The following is a 19,739-nucleotide window of genomic DNA, read 5'->3' on the forward strand; positions in this document are numbered from 1 at the left end:
CTTAACCTTCAACAACGAGTGCCGGGAAAGCCGGTTAAAGGGAGTGTAATCTGTCAGCCAGCAGCCGCAACCACCTTAACCCATCTGCCAAAGCAAATAACATTCTCAGCCTATTGGGCAAAAGCTGTGATAGCATTCCTAGTTGACGATTAATTGCCTGCATGTACAGTGATGATCACAATATGATTTTACGTAACCTGAATTACATCCATCAGTTCTCAGCTTTATTGATCTGCCCTGACTTGTTTGTGTTTGTATGGGCTGAATGGTTGTGGTGACATGAATGCCGCTCTTATTGCTAAAATTTAGAGGTTGATTTGGCGTATCTGTCCACTACGATAACTGTGAAATGGTGTGAAGAGGCGCTGGGGTGGTAATGGTGCTGACCCACTGTGCCCATACACTCCATTAGTCAGTCAGTCAGTGTTTGTAACATGGTTCAACTTCACTACCGTCTGTTCCATGTTAGCAGATCAGATGTGGAGAGTTAGTCATCTCCAAATCGTGTAAATAAATGGAGCAGTAACATGGAAAATAAACAGTAACATGAGAAATGTATGTTTGTATTTGGCTTTTGTGCATCTTAGTTAACCTCTGTTAACAGTTAACTTGAAGTTGGACAGCTTCCCTGAGAATTGGCAGGAATAACCGGCCTCTGTAGCGAGGATTTTCACTTTTTTAAGTATGTTAATATCCCTGTCAGCCTCAGGGGGAAAGATCTTATCTATCTGTAAGACCTTACGCATTTGTGTTTATAATTCATGATAGGCTATGATCTCCTCTAGATCAATGAAATCTTTACAAGTTGGGTTTCCGTTTTTGGCATGTGGTCTTTTGTCTCTCTCTCATTCACTATTTGTGTTACTCTTGTACTGCATTGATAAAATTTGGAATTGGATATGCAAAATTTAACATTAAAGCATTATCTTATAATAAATTGAAGCTGTGCCAACAGCATAGACTGAAGTAGAGAGTTTTTAGCTGCCATTACGCAACAACAGCAGGACAAGCTTGGTGTTATCAGACAGAAACACTTTATTCCTCATCATTTACGTGTGTGTAGGTGTCATCTTTGGAGAAGGAGAACACTGAGCTGGAGGCCGAGGGCCGTCGTCTGAAGAAAAAGCTGGACACGCTGAAGAACATGGCCTTCCAGCTGGAGGCTCTGGAAAAGGAGAACTCCCAGCTGGAGCAGGAGAACCTGGAGCTGCGGCGCTCGGCGGAGAGTCTCCGGTCAGCGGGGGCTAAGGCCGCTCAGCTAGAAGCCGAGAACAGGGAGCTGGAGAGTGAGAGGAGCCAGATGAAGCGCAGCCTAGAGCTGCTCAAAGCCTCGTCCAAGAAGACGGAGAGATTAGAGGTGAGACTTCAGCACTGCCAGTCGTATGATGGATACTTCTTCGACTGGAGAGCAATGAGACACAGCTATAGTGCAGCTATGTGTGGCAGGAAGCTTTCCTCTGAGAAATAAAAAATAGATTACTGCTAGTTATAGTGTTTAATCTTATATGTTTGAGTTACCTGGTCGTTAACAGAGATGGTGTACAACAGCTGTAGAGTTAAAATCACCTGACACATTTTTGTGATTTATTGTCACCAATTCATATTTTCACAGGTAAGTTACAGGGGATCTGGCATACAGTGGCATCAGGGAGCAGCGCAACTAGTTCATGGATGCTTTTAATATCCTAATCTGGCTTTTGCTCTCCCAGGTGAGCTACCAGGGCCTAGATACAGAGAACCAGCGTCTGCAGAAGGCCTTAGAGAACAGCATCAAGAAGATCCAGCAGTTGGAGGCAGAGCTGCAAGAGGTAGAGACCGAGAATCAAACCCTCCAACGTAACCTGGAGGAGCTGAAGATCTCCAGTAAACGCCTGGAGCAGCTGGAGCAGGAGGTAGGCAAAAGTGCATTCATTCAGTAGCAATAATCATGTGCTGAAATGTGTGAAATGGCAGCCTGTGAAAATACAAACAGATAGAGACATTTCGAACTGCACTCTTCTCTGGAGCAGAACAGGTACTGTGTCAAGTGGCATAGCTGTAGGTGTTTTACTGACACAGCTTCGGTGATTTTTTTTGGGATGGACTAATTCTGTGTGGCAGAATGAGGTCAATCAGATTGGCCCAAAATTGCAGTTGAGGCATACTGAAAGTAGTGTTTATGACACAGCAGTCTAAAGAATCGTGTATGTAAAAATAAAGATGTTAAAATGTGTTACTTGGCCGCAGCTTTTTTAGTTCATTCTGATAAAATGACAGCAGTTTCCCAGCAGAGTTGGATCATCCCAGATTATTTGTCAAAATTGATTTCTGGCCCTTGAAATTAATCTGTGTCCACTTTTAGCCAAGTGTGTATTTACAAGGCGTTTAGTCAAAAAGTAAATCCCATCAAATGATGTTTCATCCATCTGCTCTGCATCATCCTCCAGAACAAGACTCTGGAGCAGGAAAGCTCCCAGCTAGAGAAAGACAAGAAGCTTCTGGAGAAGGAGAACAAGCGGCTGAGGCAGCAGGCCGAGATCCGAGACTCCAAGCTGGATGACAGTAACCAGCGAATCACCTCCTTGGAGAAGGAGAATCGGACCATGGGCAAGGAGATGATCTTCTTCAGGGACTCCTGCACGAGAGTCAAAGACCTGGAGAGGGAGAACAAGGAGCTGGTCAAACTGAGCAGCATCGATAAGAAGACGCTCATCGCACTCAGAGAGGTAAGAGTAGTTTGATCCCAATCAGCCTGATGGTGGCCGAAAAAGTGAAAACACTAATATAAACAGACTTTTTTAGATTTTGATTATATCATCACCAAACTTGATTTATCACCTTGTGGGACTGAGATGCACAATCCTACAATAAATGAACAAGATCAGTCAAAAATCATGGCTGCCATCTATCAAACAGTCTTCCTAAAGAGCAGGGCGTAGAAGGAAATAGGCCATGACTCATGTTTTCTTTGAGCAATCCTGATTAAACTCATAGGACTCATCCAATACCAATATCGGAACATACAAAACTGTACAAATGAACCTTCATTAATATAGGCCTATATTTTATCTACAAGTGCACGTCACACACTGAGCGAGCCGCCTGTTAATGACGCTGTGGGCTAATGGGCATGTAGCTACTTCCATGTTTCAGATGATACGTCATGTTTGTAGTCGACCAATGAAGATGAGTTTACATATCACCTTGGGTTCGTCCTTCACCTTCTCAAAATGATCCCACACTTTGGATTTCCTGCCCGACATGTTATTAACTAGCCTGTGGAATAACCGCAGGTACCAGCCCTGGAAATTAACCTGACTCCTGTCTGACTGCTGAGCGTGGACACTTCCTGTTTCTGTCCTTTCAAATTAAAGTCACACATGGTCCAGTCATATAGGTTTTGATTTATTTTGACAAGGCACAGCTCCTGATAGAGTTCTCTTCACGTTTTCTGGTCAACTAACGTTTGGTCAACTATTACGGGGCCGCCCTAATGCTACATTCATTGTAGCGGTGGGACTAGTGTGTGATTGTCTCGCCTCTTCTTTAGACAGAATTAAACGAGCTGAAGTTGCTTTGCTCAGTTTTGTGGAGTCGGAAACGTGGTCACTGCCAATTTCGGTTTAAATTTTGGGCAGTTGAGCTCAGAGTTACTTAAAGTTTGGCTGTGCTTGTGTGTGTGTGTGTGTGTGTGTGTGTGTGTGTGTGTGTTTAGGAGCTTGTGAGTGAGAAGCTGCGCACTCAGCAGATGAATAATGATCTGGAGAAACTGACCCACGAGTTGGAGAAGATTGGACTGAACAAGGAAAGGCTGCTACACGACGAGAGCTCTGACGACAGGTATCATCTCACTGTTGCACACACAAGCCACAGCGTTCACCGCTTTGTGATGGCTCTTAAAACAGAAAACTAAAATAAGGACTCACTGGATCATTAAAGGTGATCGATACAGTCCGAGTCAATCAGCCCTGTGGCTCATTTTAGATCAAGTGTTGAAGTTAATCTAAGCCTACTGCAGAATCCTCCCGAGGGAGTTTTTTGAGCCAATATCTCCCCACTTGCTACGCTCTTGCCAAGAAGTCAGTTGGCCCTGCTACACTGCAGCAATAAAAATAATACATTATCTGTGTTTGGGACTACAAATGTGTGATCATGCTCTAGACTGGAAACATAAATACACACACACACACTGAGCTGACTTGAGTGTTTGTTTTCAGGTTTAAACTCCTGGAAACCAAACTGGAGTCGACTCTGAAATCATCTTTGGAGATTAAAGAGGAAAAGATCGCCGCCCTGGAGGCCAGACTGCAGGAGTCCTCCAACCTCAATCAGCAGCTGCGCCAGGAGCTCAAGACGGTCAGTGACACAAATCCATAATCTTACTAGAAATACCTGCAGAGGGGCGCTGGTGGCTTGGTGGCGGAGCGGGCGCCCCATGTGCAGGGCTGTTGCCGCAGCGGCCCGGGTTCGGGGCCGGCCTGTGGCCCTTTGCTGCATGTCATCCCCCCTCTCTCTCTCCCCCTTCACGCTTGCCTGTCCTGTTCAATAAAGGCAAAATGGCCAAAAAAAAAAAAATCTTAGAAATACCTGCAGAAACATACTTTATTTTGGTGTGTCCCATGCAGATGCTTTGCTCAGCCAGACTTTAAAAACATTTTCCTCCCAGCCATCAGTCCAAACCAATCTCCTGCCCGTCCACTTGAGCACAGAGCGTCCTAAAATCATTCCCTCAAGTCTAAAACACTAGAAACACTGAAAACACTGAGGGCTTCTCAAGGCCAATACATTATTTATACATCCACTCTCCCACTTCTATCACCAGTTTATCAATTCATGAGGCGGCAGGAGGCTGTGGAAGAGGTGGAGTGGAGTGGAGGATGTCTGCTTTCCTTTAGGGAGGAGGTTGTGTTTTGAGCTTGCTGACACAAATCGGATCCAACGTTAAAACATTGACTGGGAAAGTTGAGGCTTCTGTAGATGAACTCTCAGTTCCAGCTGTGAAACTACTCTTCACCATCACTCATGTCATGTTTTGCTCATGTTGTCTGCTTTTTCATTCAGTGATATTTACAGTCAAGCCTGCAGCAGTGTTTCATCTTCAGCTGTCGTGGATTTACATGATATTTATGCTGGAGGAATTCATTTTGTTGTGTTTACTCGTGTGTCTCTCTGCAGGTAAAGAAAAACTACGAGGCGCTGCGTCAAAGGGAGGAGGAGGAGAGGATGGTGCAGAGCTCGCCCCCTAGAGGAGGGGAGGACCCTCAGGCTGTCAGTAAATGGGAGAAAGAGAGTCATGAAGCCACCAGAGAGCTGCTGAAAGTCAAAGACAGACTCATTGAGGTGGAGAGGAATGTAAGTTCAGTTCAGTTTTATTTACAAAGCCCAATATCACAGATCACCTCAGAGGGCTTTACAGCATACGACATCCCTCTGTCCTTGGATCCTCATAGCAGATAAGGACAATATAATCATATGTGTATAATAATATTAGAAGTATGACTAATGATAACAGCAGTAGTAGTGGACATCAGGCAGGACCACAGCAGCAGCACAAACACGACACACGATCCAGGCGTAGCCACGATTGGAGGGAACCTGCGAGACAGTGGAGCGCAAAGTATCAAAATGGCTGTTGTGACTTGGTGAACACACACTGAGTTCTGCATCCAGTATCTTGTATTCTGTGTGTGTTTTTCCCAGAATGCTACGCTGCAGGCTGAGAAGGCGGCCCTGAGGAGCCAGCTCAAACAGCTGGAAACTCAAAGCTCCAACCTGCAGGCTCAGATAGTGGCCGTGCAGAGGCAGACAGCTTCTTTACAGGAGAACAATACCACACTACAGACGCAGAACGCCAAGCTGCAGGTAATCCCCGACACATCCCACACAATACAGTGTCCAGCAGGAATACATTACACGTACAGACAACAAAGCCACCGGTGTAGTTGTTTACAACTGAAATACAACACAGTCAGTATAATCAGTGCAGCTCTGTAACTCAGTGAAAGACATGAACATGAGCAGACTGCAGCAAGTTTGTATTATTGTCATAATAATCTGCCTCAGCCTCACGAGACACTGCAGACTACAATTCAGCGGTTGACCGTGGGTTTTGTGGTCAGGCCTTAAATGATGATTTATGTTTTGTGTGAGTAAAAAACAGTTAATGTTAAAGTGTTTAAACGCCTACTTTTCCAGCTTTTGGAGACAAAAGTGACTGAGGTACGGTTCATGAAACATTTCAGTTGCCAGCAAGGTTGTTTCTCTCTGCTTACTGTCTGCTACTGTCTGTCTGAATTATGACTTCCTCATTTAGAAAATTGTCAGGCCCTCATAAAAGGCTAGCAGGCCTTGATGGTCCACCACTGCTACAATCTGTGGTAGAAACACTCAGTTGATAGAGCGACATAGGATAAAGGAGTTCATTAGTTGTCATGCAGTTGTAGATGTTCAAACTTCAGTTATCTCTGAAGGCCGATGAAGATGATAAGTCCTTAAAAGGATCAGCGTTGATGCTTGAACTTGGAGTCTCACCTCAAGGTCCATTTAGTAACTGTTCTGGAGCTTTCAGTCGTACCACATGATCTTCATCAGCAAGATGGAAATGTCATTTTTCTTTTTTTTTTTAAGATATTTTTGCCTTTATTTGATAGGACAGATGTAGCATGAAAGGGGCAGAGAAAGGGGAATGACAGCAAAGGAAGGTGGGCTAGAATCTAACTCGCTGCTGCTGCTCCACCAGGTGACCTAGTGGGCGCCCCAGAAATGTAATTTTAATGTCATTGTTTTATTTCTGAATAAGATATTATTGTGTGTTTTAATTCAATTTAAATGAGCTGTGCTTAGGATTCAGTTGGTGGTTGGAGGTTTTTTACCGGGAGCCGGAATATTCACAGAGGTCTTGTCCTCTCCAAGACAAACGGACCTGGCGATTTAAACTGCTAAAAACACTGAAAAGGGCAGTTTTACGGTTTAGCTTATTGTGGAGGGGCTGCTAACAACAGTGGCGGACAGGAAAACACAAATGGCCCTATCTAAAGCCAGTGTTTGGTTTGTCTGTTCTGGGCTACCGTAGAAACACGGTGGTGCAACATGGCAGTCTACATTGGCAAGGACCTGCTCCCTATGTAGATGTAAATGGCTCATTCTAAGGCAACTACAACTTAGTGATTATTATTTTCAGGTAATTATACACTAAAGAAAACATACTTATTGTATTATATTCTGTTTCTGCTAATATATACTATATATTAAAGAATGAAGCTGATACCATTGTCAGTTTTGCCAGTTTTATTTATACAGCCCTAAATAACAAATCAGTGTGTTGCGTCAAATGGCTTAACAATAGATACAACACTTGATTCTGATGAGGAAAAACTTCCCAAAGATTTATCCAGATATTTCTCCAAGATGCATGCACTATAGACTTATTGTGGTGTATATGATATAGTATAAAAGTATAAAATACTTACTGAAATATTCTATTTCGCCGTATTTAATGCAAAACAACATAAATTATTCCTCATTTTAAACACACACAATCTAAAACCATCCAGCCTTTTTTCAACATTGCCCTGTTTGTACAGTTGTGTTGCCAGGCTGCTGAGCTCCTTGCTATGGATTTAGACTCATACTCCCCGTTTGGCAGCAATTCAAACCCTGCTTACAGGCGACAGGATTTACACTGACCATACAGTGGCTACGAGCTGTTTCTGTGGGTGTTTGCGTACGTCTCTTGGTGGGTGTGGGTTGTATGTGAGAGCAGGTGTGTTTGTGCTGGAGGTGAAAAGCTGTTTAACAGGACTGAAAGTGTGTCAGCACCTGGACAAAGTGTGTGCGTGTGTGTGTGTGTGTCAGAGGATGAATACACACACACTAGTCATGATTGAAGAGGGATTTGAGACTAGGAAACCGCTGTGGCCACAAAGGAAACATGAAAAGAAACAGTTTTCCTGCTGGTGTTCTGTAGATGGAGCTCACAGCAGAGGGGGAGAACAAACCAAACAGAGACACAGCGCCCCCTGTAGAACAACACAGCAACAACCTCTGCTTACTTTACCTTTGTGTCCTTTAAAGTCTGATTTGAGGAGCTCAGTACTTCTCTCAGGAAATATGATCTTTTAATAACCGCAGACAGAATGACTTTTCTTATTTTCTCTGCAATCTTCTCCTCTCCTTCCACGCCCCCTCTCTGCATCTCCTTACTTGATATATCTCCATCTTCGTCCTCTCCTTTAGGTGGAGAACTCCACCCTGAGCTCGAAGAGTGCAGCCCTCATGGCCCAGAATGCTCAACTGCAGAGCCAGCAGAGCAGCGTGGAGGGTGAGCGCGAGGGAGCCCTGAAGGAGAAAGAGGAGCTGAGGTCCACCTACGAGCTGCTCCTGCGCGATCACGAGAAGCTGGCGGCGCTCCACGAGAGGCAGGCGGCCGAGTATGAAGCACTGATCGGAAAGCACGGCAGCCTGAAGAGCTCCCGCAAGAGCCTGGAGCAGCAGCACAGGGACCTGGAGGACAAGTGAGAACGGGTTTACGAGCATGGAGTGGGCACTTGCTCAAGTCTTACTCATCACTTTATACATTACTTTGACCTGCTTTTGTACGTTGTCTTGTGAGGGCAGTGTTAAACTCATAAAAGTGACCATGTTGAGTAACTAGAGGGAACTATAGGCCTGTTTGGGTGCTATGCCGTCTTTCCTGTCTTATTTAAAGGGTAACTTAAGTATTTTTCACTCTTGACTCTATTTTCCCACATTTTTGTCTCAGTAACTAATCAGAACAACAGATTTTGAAATTGGCCCAGTATTGAGCAAGAGTATTGCAGCAGCAAAACAGGCTGCAATGTAATGTTCATGGGCAATTGCACATTGTCAATTTACGTTTAATAAAAGTGTTAAAAAAAGTTTTTGCCACCAACAGGCTCAGAGTATTATTAAAAGTGTCTGACAGCATGATAGAAATGACCCTACAGAGAAAAATCTTTATGTTAAAGAGCAAGATCCTTTTGTGCAACCAAAAACAGCCCCAAAGTGGCCATTGCTAAACTCACCAGACTCCATTCAAATAAACGGTAATTTTGTTTTCCTAAAAACACTTCATTCAAAGTCAACAGAAACAAAATAAAATCCACACAAACCATCTTGGTTCATTGTTCCACTGTTTTAACAATCATTAACTGTGGTTTAGTTGAAATGAACCCTTAATTTAACCAGTTAGATGCAAAAGTATGCCAGCTCTATACACCCTTAAATTACCGTTTATTTAAATGGAGTCTGGTGGGTTTGGCAATGGTGATTTCGGGGCTGTTTCTGGGTACACAAAAGGATCTTACTCTTAAACAAAATTGCCTATCTCTGAAAGGATCCTTTCCATAATGTTGGAATGATAATTTAAACATGTCAGTGGCAAAAAACAAGCACTTTTAGCGGATATAAACTCTGCACAAATGCCCTGTTTGTTATGATGCAACCTGTTTCTCCGTTGTCGGCTGCAGCGCTCTCGCTCAGTACTGAAAAAATTTCAAATATTGTTGTTCAGATTAATCACTTAGATGCAAAAACATGGGAAAATACAGTCCATGCTGACAAATGCCCAAGCTACCCGTTAAATCTATCTGTATGTGACTCATTGGACAGTTAGTAATGCATGTGTGTTGTTATGTGTGCAGGTACAAGCAGCTCCTGCAGAGGAAGGGTGAGCTGGAGGATCTGGAGAAGAATCTGAAGGAGCAGCAGGAAAAAATGGCGCAAGAAAACCAAACGCACCAAGCCACAGCTGACCAGTACAAACTGCTCAAAGAGGAAAATGACAGGTCAGATCAACCTGTATCAATATTACTGACTCAACAAAATGCTCAGCCTTTTAAATTCTTGATGTTTTTCTCAAATTACACCTTGTGTTTCTATGAATTTAGAAGAGACACTTTGACATGCACATGCATCTATATATTGAGGAGCCCCTCTGCTCTCTCCTCAGGCTGAATAACACCTATCGTCAGCTGGTGAAGGACAACGAGAATCTCCAGTTGGATCATAAGAACACAAAGAGCCAGCTGAACAGCGCCAAGCTGGAACAAACCAAGCTGGAGGCCGAGTTCTCTAAACTGAAGGAGCAGTACCAGCAGCTGGACATCACCTCCACCAAGCTCACCAACCAGTGTGAGGTGAGGAGACATTTCTCTTCTCAGTGTTTGGGAGTTTCCCATCATGTGTCTGTGTGCCACTTTTAAAGCCAGCTGTCTTTTGGCTGGTTTGGCTTTTCTTTTAACGTATCGTTATTGTAGAGATGACTTCTTAAGCCAGCTGTGTTGTGGATGGTTTTTACCTTTAATGTATTGAAGTTGTTGTTGAGCCTGGAGTCTTTGTATCACTTTAATGTATCTGTGTGTGTGTGTGTTAGTTGTTGAGCCAGCTGAAAGGAAATCTGGAGGAGGAGAACCGCCACCTGTTGGACCAGATCCAGACTTTGATGCTACAGAATCGCACACTGCTGGAGCAGACCATGGAGAGCAAGGACCTGTTCCACGTGGAGCAAAGACAATACATGTAAACCGCTGATGATATGCTTTCTTTGAACAGCAAACACGTCCCTGTCTGCAGTGATTTTAATATTCCACTGATATGTGTGATAATGGCACCAGCGTGTCTGCACGTCCTTAAAAAGTCTTAAAATGTCTTTGATCAAATTTCATAAAAGTCACTACAATTTGTGAGGTCTTAAGTGCCGCAAACATTTTAACTAATTTAATTTATCCATCTTTTCTTTTTGTCAAAATTGGTTAAGCTAATAACCATACTCCTACACAAAACCTACCTCTGCATGGGACTACATTTGCCCCGTTTCCACCGACTAGTACAGTACGAAACAGTTCAGTTCGGTACGCTTTTTTACCATTTCCACTGTGAAAAGTTGTGCACCTATGGAACCATTCTGTACTGTCCCCCCTCTGTTGGGGTACCTAGCACACAGATCTGGTACTAAAAGGTGAAGCTGTGAACACTGCAGTCTGTTGATTGGTTGATAGTGGACGGTCACTCTGCTCGTTGCTGAGTTGTGGCAGTGAGTGACAACAACCCAGCCCACATTACTGTACTGTTTGCAGTGGAAACGCTAGGGTCTAGGTACCATGTCTGAAGAGTTACTGTTGGTTCCAAAGGTACTGTACTGAAAGTGTGTGGAGGAAACAGGGCTATATGTACTATTTATATACTCACCTGCAATGAAAAAACGATGTCTTGTTAAAAAAGTCTTTAATTTGGTTAAAAATGATTCTGCAAAGCTCTTAAAAAAAACATTAGATTTAAGTGTCTGAAGTCATGCTATAGGACATGCATTTGTATTTAGATTGTATGCACTTTAACTTGTGTCTTTCTCACTGGATCATCTCTTATTTCTTCACCCATCAGAGACAAGCTGAACGAGCTGAGGAGACAGAAAGAGAAGCTGGAGGAGAAGATCATGGACCAGTACAAGTTCTACGACCCCTCGCCTCCACGCAGGTAAAAAGCAGATTCATAAATAAAAAAAAAAAAACAAAGTTATTTTGAATCAATGACTGGTGTAACATCTTAATGTAAAAAAAAAATCAGAGTGACTGCAACAAGTCGGTGTATCATAGCTGACTCTCATGTTCAAAATTCTGTTTGCTTGTTGACTCTTATCTGGAGGCGGGGGAATGGCAGAAAACACTTACACTGCAGCCTCAGGAAGTGATGCATCAAAAATTTATGGTCTGCAGAGCTTTTAAACAGCTGTATACTGCAACTGTTTTTTATCATCTGTGGGAACATTTAGAGGCTGTGTACACACAAGGAATAAATCAGACACTTTATGACAGTATATATTGACTTTATATGCCCTTATTTTTCATCTTCGTGTTTTCAATGGTCTCTCTGCCTCGTCTCTCCTGCTGTAGGCGTGGCAACTGGATCACTTTGAAGATGAAGAAGTTGATCAAGCCGAAGACCCGCGAGAGGATGCGCTCTCTCACACTGACTCCCTCGCGCTCAGAGTATGGTGATGGTTTCCTGACGTTCCCACAGGACAGCCAGGACAGCTCGTCCATCGGCTCCGGCTCCAACTCGCTGGACGACACGCTGACACAGAAGAGGAGCAGCAGTGAGTACAAAGGAAGCACGTTTACACACACCGATGGAGACGCAAGAAATAAAATCAGCGTAGTCACAGTTTCAACCACAACTGAAGGAAGGCATGCAGATTATATAAATATATATTTACCCTACAAACAATGTACAGTAAAAGTGCCTCTGATAAAATACTCACAGTATTTCATTCACACATGTATATGCAAGACACATAATCACACACTCACATACCCACAAAGTCACAGCACACACTGTTTTTTGATGTGTGTGTGTGTGTTGGTTTGTATGATTGCGTACTGGTTGAGTGGTTGAATGGGTCTTTCCTCCCCTAACTGCTCCTCTGCTTCTTTATCTCTCTCTCTCTCTGCGAAGGGAGGAGAGGGCAGCAGACCCATGCCCAAGGGCAGGGTTCCACCAATGGTATGCTGCGGATGGGGAGGGTGGGCGGGGCTTGTGACCCGACTGTCACGTCTCTCAGGGCATGTTTTCGTGAGTCCATTGTCTGTGTCACTCAGCTGTCCTAGAGGTTACGGTTGAGCTGCGCAGCACCACGAGGTTGACTCTCAATGTTGGACCTGGTTCTCACAGTCAGATGTGTTTCCTGTGTTTGAAACAACAGAGGGAGCGCTTGATTTCTGTAACCTTTTAAATGAAGAATATCTTTTTGTGTATTAAGTGACACTCAATTTGAAAGGGGAGCGCGACTGATTCATTAAATAAAAGTCTGTTGTCAGGTCTTGGGAAAGTAATACCGTTTATGGGAATAAAGCCATTTGTGGCTCCAGTGGGAGCTGCACAAAGTGCACAAGTGATTTCACAAGTGATTTTGGTTGGGGCTGAGGACTACAAGTTTAAAAAATAAAATAAAAATCGGAGTGTTGAGTGACAAAATTAATCTTATCAGACATGTTGCCCGGTTCTCGTCTTTCTTTTGGCTTAACGTCTTGAAGCAACATTAGCTGCTACTAGTATACACGATCAAATCTCTGATCGAATTGTTGGTGGTCAGTTTGCATCGTGGGTAATGTAGGCACCAGGTTTTGATAAGGAAGAAGAATGTGTGGAATGAAAAAGACAATATCTCTCATTCTGCTGCATTGATTTTGACTTTTTCTTAAAGTTCCTCTCCTGGTGATTAAACCCCTAAAAACTCATCTCTTTTCATCAAAGTTACATATTTAGATTTTTTTTAAGTGAAAAACATCCCTTAATGCTTCAAAGTGGCTTAGATGTGACTCTACACCTTTGCCTTATTTAGCATAGATCTATGAAAATGCAGATTAGTCCAGCCCCTCAGCCACTTGCCTTTATCTCGAGTGTACCTGCTCACCTTCGACTTTGGTTCTGACAAGTTGAAGTGAAAATGACTAATACTGGAACATAGCTACACCTGACTTTTCCTCTGATACCCCTCATTTCACCAACATCATGGAACATTCCACCTTGCAAGTTGACAGGATTGGTTCCTTATGCTTGTGACAGAACAAACCCCGGGAGTCTGAATCCACATTCTTCAGGCTGTCATTGGTACACTGCAGTTCCAAGGTGAATTGATTTTCTTCAGATGCAGTGTTCAAAAACTGTCCATTATGAGTCTGACAGTGTTACAGGAGTGCAAATTTAAATTGGTGGAGTACTCTTGTCGAGCTGAATCAAGCGCCCCTCATGTGGTTCAAATATTGGAAAACGCTTCAGCTATATTTGTTCCAGGTCCACTTCACTCTTAACTTCTCCCCTCACAGGTCAACAAGGCTCATTAGCTCTCAGTTTCAGTCGTGTCAACCCGCTGATCTGTGCAGTTCACCTGTAAACAACAAAGAAACGCCCTCTAATGTAGCATCCAAGCTATTAAAAGGTGCAATGCATTGTGGCTGGCTTCCAGTCAATGCAAGATGTGTCAGAGTCCTGGTTGTTTGGATTCAGAAGGAGATATGAAATAAAGAATACAGGTTGTGAATGGACTCGTAGGTTATATCTGCATTGAAATCAGCAGGTGTGTTTGCTTCAAGGTTAAATGCGTGTAAAATGAGGATGCTATAAGCAGCATAAATAAGCTAGTATAATAAGTGAGTCAGTATTTTTTGTACACGCAGGACCAAAGCAATGTTCCGTTAACACTCACATTAAAGTACATAATGTATATTTTTTTAATTTACATTCAAGGTAAGCAGTAAACTCTATCAGAGAAATAAAGAGAGGCTGTTAGCAAGTAGTGAGACGTAAACTACAGCCGATAATATGAGCACACTGTAGTTATAACACATTAGGACGTGCACCAAAGACACAGTCACATGTACAGTATTAACACTGGTCACATTACAGTCCTCCCTGATGCTGTAAAGCTGCCCTTTAACCTTTTCACCCTCCTCATTGCACCCTTTAATATTCTTCATCCTCTGTGTTTCATGTAGCTGGTAATGTGTCGACAGTTGTGTTGTTTTGTACAGTATGTTATGCAGAATACACTCATGACCATTAACATGAGAGAGTGCTCGTGTTGTGTGCAGATAAAATGAGTATGTGTGTGTGTGTGTATATGTGTGTAATGTGTTTACATTTTTGTGTTTGTTAGCATAATGTGTCTTCGTACAGAAGTCTGCCCTTAAAAGTATTATGCAGGTTTTAAAGAAGTCTGTGGGAGGCATTTCAGTCCACCCAAACAGCTCTTGAACAAATGTTTAAAATAAGAAATGTGGAAATAAATGATTGTTTATTTAAAGTTCAGTGTGTCGGATTTAGGGGGATATATTGGCAGAAATGGAATATAATATGATAAGTATATTTTCTTAAATGTATGATCAGCTTAAAATAAGATGTTGTGTTTTTGTTAGCTTAGATTGAGCTGTTTATATCAACATAGTGAGCAGGTCCTCGCCTGCAGAGTTTGCCATGTTGTACCACTGTGTTTCTACAGTAGCCCAGAGCGGAGAAACCAAACACTGGCTCTAGCTAAGGCCATTCATGTTTTCACGTTTTTGCGTAAGTCACCCTTGTTAGAGGCCCTTCTAAGCCAAGAGTGTCTGAAAACACCGATTTTTTTTTTTTGACGTGAAACTGCTTTATTCTGTGTTTTTACCAAGTTAGATCTCAGAGTCAGTTTATTTTGGGAGAGGAGACCTCTGGATAATTTGGCTCCTGGTAAAAATGAGCTGAACGTCTATATCTTAAGTTATCAGACAAGAAAGGTGAGCACACTTCAGCAGGTGCTTGGTTAGGAGCCTGTCTCAGTGTCTATAGGTACTTAAAATGTCTTAAATCCACCGTTACAACAATAAGGCCTTAAAAGTCATTTAATAGTCTTAAATTTGAATTTGTAAGGTCTTTACTACGACAAATGTTTTATCTAATTTAATTTATCTATTTTTGTGATAACAAGTGAAGTCTTTCTATGTAAAAGTCCACATTTCTAATATTAGAAATCATTAAACAACTAAAATACTGCCATTTTACATACATTTTACTTGCACTTACCTGTTGGCAAAATGTAGATTGACTTAATTCACTCTGATAACTATATTTCTACATAACACCTACCTCAGCACAACATCACATATATACTACTTACCTGCAATGCATACCTGCGATGCCAAAGTAAGTAGAACATGATTTGTCCGAAAATCTGTCCTAAATTTGGTTAAAATGTGTCTTCAGCGGGTCTTTAAAAGCATTAAATATAACTGTCTGATACCTGTAGACACCCTGATGCCACATCATGAAGCGTCACAGAAACAGTGATTTGTAATGTGAAACTGCTGTACTCAGTGTTTTAATCAGTTTTAATCACCAGATGTCGCATTTATAAACATTGTGTAAGCAGAAAACGAGTCCTGAAAGAGGTGTACGCCACTTCCCACGCAGAATTTGTGATGTGTAGAAACAGACTTCATGGGAGAAACTCTGACCCATGCTTACAAACATTTTGAGAGGTGTAAGCCTGATTGTAGAAATTGTCGAATATTTTTTGGTGCACACCGTTTTTGGCTTTTCTTCGTACATACATTTCTAGTGTGGATCCTATGCATTGTTTTATGAATGAGACCCCTGGTCCGCTTGTGTTGGAGAGGAAGAAACCTCTGTGGATAATTCGGCTCCCCGTTAAAACCTCCAGAACCATGAACACTGGAGGAATCGTAACCAGGAGAGGTTTCAGACAGTTGTAGTCTGCAGTCTTCACCGCTAGATGCCTCTAAATCCCTCTAAATCTTACACACTGTTCCTTTAATAATGCTAGTAAAAAATCAGTGGGGCTGAACATTATGTGTCTGTGGAGGAAATGAAAGAAATAAACTGTATAACCCTCCTAACACAAGCTTCACAACCAGAATGTCTGGTCTGTAAAGATATTGTTTTCCTCTTCATTAACTCAATATGGATCTACTTATATATTTCTTTAAAGCAATAGATTGAAATACCTTACACTTTATGATGAATCAAAATCGATCTGTAATGATATTAACCAGCCCTTCTTAGTCATACACTGTAGTGGTTGTGTCTATGACATTGTGTGTCTCTTGTCCAGTTGAGTGTCCAGGGGCTCAGCTCTCTCTCTGCATCACTCCCCTGGCTCTCTTTGTGAAAACGTTAACCACATCCCTCTGTTCTGCCCTCCTTTTTTCTTTTGTTTTCTTCCCTCCACCTCCCTTGGGCTTGTTCTGTCGCTCTCTCTCCCCTGTCTGTCTGTCTGTCTGTCTGTCTCTGGCTGCGCTCTTGACAGCTATAAAAAGGTTGCCTTTCATGAGGAACAGATCCAAGGACAAAGACAAGGCCAAGGCCATCTACCGGCGCTCCATGTGTAAGACCTCCGTTAGCCGCCACGCTAGCCCTCCCTCCGCCTCCTCTCCCTCCCCATCGCCACGCTAGGAGAAACAAAGAAGGAACAGTCGCTGATTTCATGGTGGCTGCAGCGTGGGGGCGTGACAGTGACAGTATGGCAGTTTCAGGTTTTAGTCACAGCTCTTAAACCTACTCAGGCCTGCAGCCGGTCAAATTCCCATTTCATGTAGCATTCAAGAGTTTACGTTTTTCACAGTGGTGATATTTTAGAGACGTCTACACAAGATTTACCAAAAATTTGTTCCCCCATGCTGCTGCGTCTGGTGACATCAGTGACTTGTCCTTTATAATTTTCCCCTAGTAACCCCCCCACCCCTCCGTCACCTCCTCCGCCCTGCGTCTGCCGCCTCCACTCCCTCCTGTAGAGTATCTGCTCTGAGCTTTTATCAGCTTTCACCAGTGTAGTGTCACTGTAGCTCTCACTATTACTCTCACTACTAGCACATGAATGCATAACACAAACTTGTCTTAAAGTTAAGGTGCAAAATGAATTCAGGATCAACCTCAAAAAAGCAATTGTGCAAAAACTGATGTGTCAGTAAGAATTTCCTCTTTGTGTGGTGCAGTGCCAAAGCCATATCTGTCAGCTGGGTCACTGTGGGAATCACTACGCAACAGGCAACTTATTGGGCAGCTTTGTCATGTGCTCCGTGGTTTAATTTTGTTTGTGTATACAGAATGAAAGGCTCTGTATGTGTGTGTGTTGTGTGTGTGTGAGGGTGAGGGAGTGGGAGAGACTGCGGGTTTGCCTTTCATGCGCCTGTGGTGTGTTTGCCTCCATCTTTGATTACAGCATGACTTTAAAAAAAATCACCAACCGCCTGATCGTCTCCGCTCGCACTCACCATGGAGGACTTGAAATGGAGCCTTTACTCTCTCTGTCTCTCTCTGTATCTCTCTGTCTCTCTCTGTATCTCTCACTTCCTCTGTCAGTGTGCTGCATTTCAGATCTTATTCTGCTGACATGGACTTGCCTCGTTCTGACTCCGGCTCCGATCTTTTGTGTACAGCTGCGGCTGCTCAGAGCAGCTCTGCATGCCTTCATGCTTCTCTATCGTCGCATACGGCTCAGTAAAAAAAAAGTGCATAAAGACAGTGGCTTCTTAAGGTGATGTATCACCTATATGTGAAAGATGCAAAACCATGCAGCTGCCATCTTTATGCACTTTAGGTATGCTTTTGGTATGCACATGCTTGACTTTAGAGTATATACCTTCTAATAATCCTGATTTTTTTTTTCCCCCAATTTACTTTTGGAGTTGAAGTTACTCACTGTAACCGCCTGTATGAGGCAACTGGTAACTTCTTGTGAGATATTATTTTCAAAATTTGAGGCATTTTGAATCCCCAGCTGATCCTTTAAAGGGATACAAAATGTCTCTGCTATTAAGCTAACAGTTTGTTGCGTACAGAAAGCTGAACAAGCATGACTTGAGGTGGACAGCGTATGTTCCTGCCCTAATTTCCATCCCTCCGTTCGTCCATTCAGCCATGAATGACCTGCTGCAGACCATGGCGGTGGCGGGCGGAGCTCAGTGGACGTGTAGCATCGAGAACCTAGACGGCGCTGAGGCCGGAGATGTCGGCATGACAGGTAGCAGCAAGCGCAGCGGGCAGCGCATGAAGGAGCTCGCCTTGTCCACCAACGCCATCGACTGTGCCGCCCTCACCCTGCCCACTGCGGGGCATAGCAGGGCCAAGCAGAGGCTTAAGGTCAAAGGTCAGAATGCTGGTTGTATTTGTCTGAGGGTAGAGAGAGACGGACATGTTTTTTTACTGACCAACTTTCAGGTATAAGAATGAATCTGCTCTATGTTTGATATGTCTTTATTTCCATATTTAGTCGACTGGACTCATTTGTGTGGTGCAAAAAGCAGCTGTAGCTTCACTCTCTTGTGTGTCTCAACAGAAAATGCCTCCTGTGAAGATGTGGCCGGCTCTGTAGATGACCCTAAGACTCAAGGTAAGACTCAACATCAGTATTACCTGTGTCAAACGAAGAGAATAAGGATGGGTAATGGCAGCAGCCTCTCAGCAGCAGCTGGTCTTACAAGTGAGGAATGAGAAAAGACTGAATAGCCCCAAAAAAGGAGGTCATGTCCTCGGCAGTCCCACTGGTAATCTTTGGGCTGCCTTCCTGCTCTTCGATTAAGCTTGATCTACAGCTGGAAAAGCAATTTTAGTGGAGAGCAAAAAAGAGAGTGATCAGCCTCCATTGAAAGTAGGATTGACTCTAATTCAGGCTTTAGGACGTTATCCAGGGCAGTTAATCTGCGGCCAAGCAACTATTCATCAGTTCTGTGCTGCTCTAATGAAGATGACCCAGTTGTTAAACAGCCACCAAACCACTGACACACATTCCTAGCACGTACAGTACACTCGGTCTTTATCCCTCTTAAATGTATTTTATACCTTTCTGTGCAAGCAGTTACTCTTAATCACACAGGACGAGTGTTACCTGGGAACATCATGTGATTTAGAAATGAGCCCCCAACATCTGTGTGTGATGCAGTGCATGCGTGAAGTTTGCATTTTGCTCAATTTTACTGACTATAGGGTCAAGTTGCGTTACTCTCCGCACAGCTCTGCTCCACCCGTTCCCACGCAAGTTCTCCAGCAACACACAGAGCTGCTCCACTGTTTAATCTGCCTGTTAACTAGTCTACAGTGCGACATCGGTCTGTATGTTGCACGTGCTACGCTAAAGTCTGTGAGAGGAATGAAACTACTGCAGTAGCACACGTGCAATACAGTGCTGCGCTTCTAGTGAGGTGGGTCACAGCGCGTTGCCGTTCCTGTTGGTAGTTGTAGTCTATTATATGATTATG

The 19,739-nt window shown here is 43.2% G+C and overlaps 1 protein-coding gene across 5 annotated transcripts in view; it reads left to right on the forward strand.

Annotated features, from left to right (window-relative positions):
* Positions 1–19,739, forward strand: part of LOC125903146 (girdin-like) — a 92,753-nt gene that overhangs the window by 65,245 nt on the left and 7,769 nt on the right. For 3 of the 5 annotated variants that reach the window (XM_049599859.1, XM_049599862.1, XM_049599864.1), the window contains exons 17-33: positions 1,064–1,357; positions 1,710–1,892; positions 2,427–2,705; positions 3,695–3,819; positions 4,197–4,335; positions 5,155–5,331; positions 5,680–5,841; positions 8,215–8,492; positions 9,642–9,785; positions 9,950–10,136; positions 10,373–10,518; positions 11,380–11,472; positions 11,889–12,091; positions 12,451–12,498; positions 16,793–16,870; positions 18,401–18,631; positions 18,821–18,874. In XM_049599859.1, the coding sequence (XP_049455816.1) occupies positions 1,064–1,357; positions 1,710–1,892; positions 2,427–2,705; positions 3,695–3,819; positions 4,197–4,335; positions 5,155–5,331; positions 5,680–5,841; positions 8,215–8,492; positions 9,642–9,785; positions 9,950–10,136; positions 10,373–10,518; positions 11,380–11,472; positions 11,889–12,091; positions 12,451–12,498; positions 16,793–16,870; positions 18,401–18,631; positions 18,821–18,874 (2,821 nt within the window). The remainder of the gene's footprint in view (positions 1–1,063; positions 1,358–1,709; positions 1,893–2,426; positions 2,706–3,694; positions 3,820–4,196; positions 4,336–5,154; positions 5,332–5,679; positions 5,842–8,214; positions 8,493–9,641; positions 9,786–9,949; positions 10,137–10,372; positions 10,519–11,379; positions 11,473–11,888; positions 12,092–12,450; positions 12,499–16,792; positions 16,871–18,400; positions 18,632–18,820; positions 18,875–19,739) is intronic. The other 2 variants (XM_049599861.1, XM_049599863.1) reach the window with 2 other exon arrangements.

This window comes from Epinephelus fuscoguttatus, linkage group LG16 (assembly GCF_011397635.1).
Source record: "Epinephelus fuscoguttatus linkage group LG16, E.fuscoguttatus.final_Chr_v1".
In the NCBI taxonomy this organism is placed as follows: domain Eukaryota; kingdom Metazoa; phylum Chordata; class Actinopteri; order Perciformes; family Serranidae; genus Epinephelus; species Epinephelus fuscoguttatus.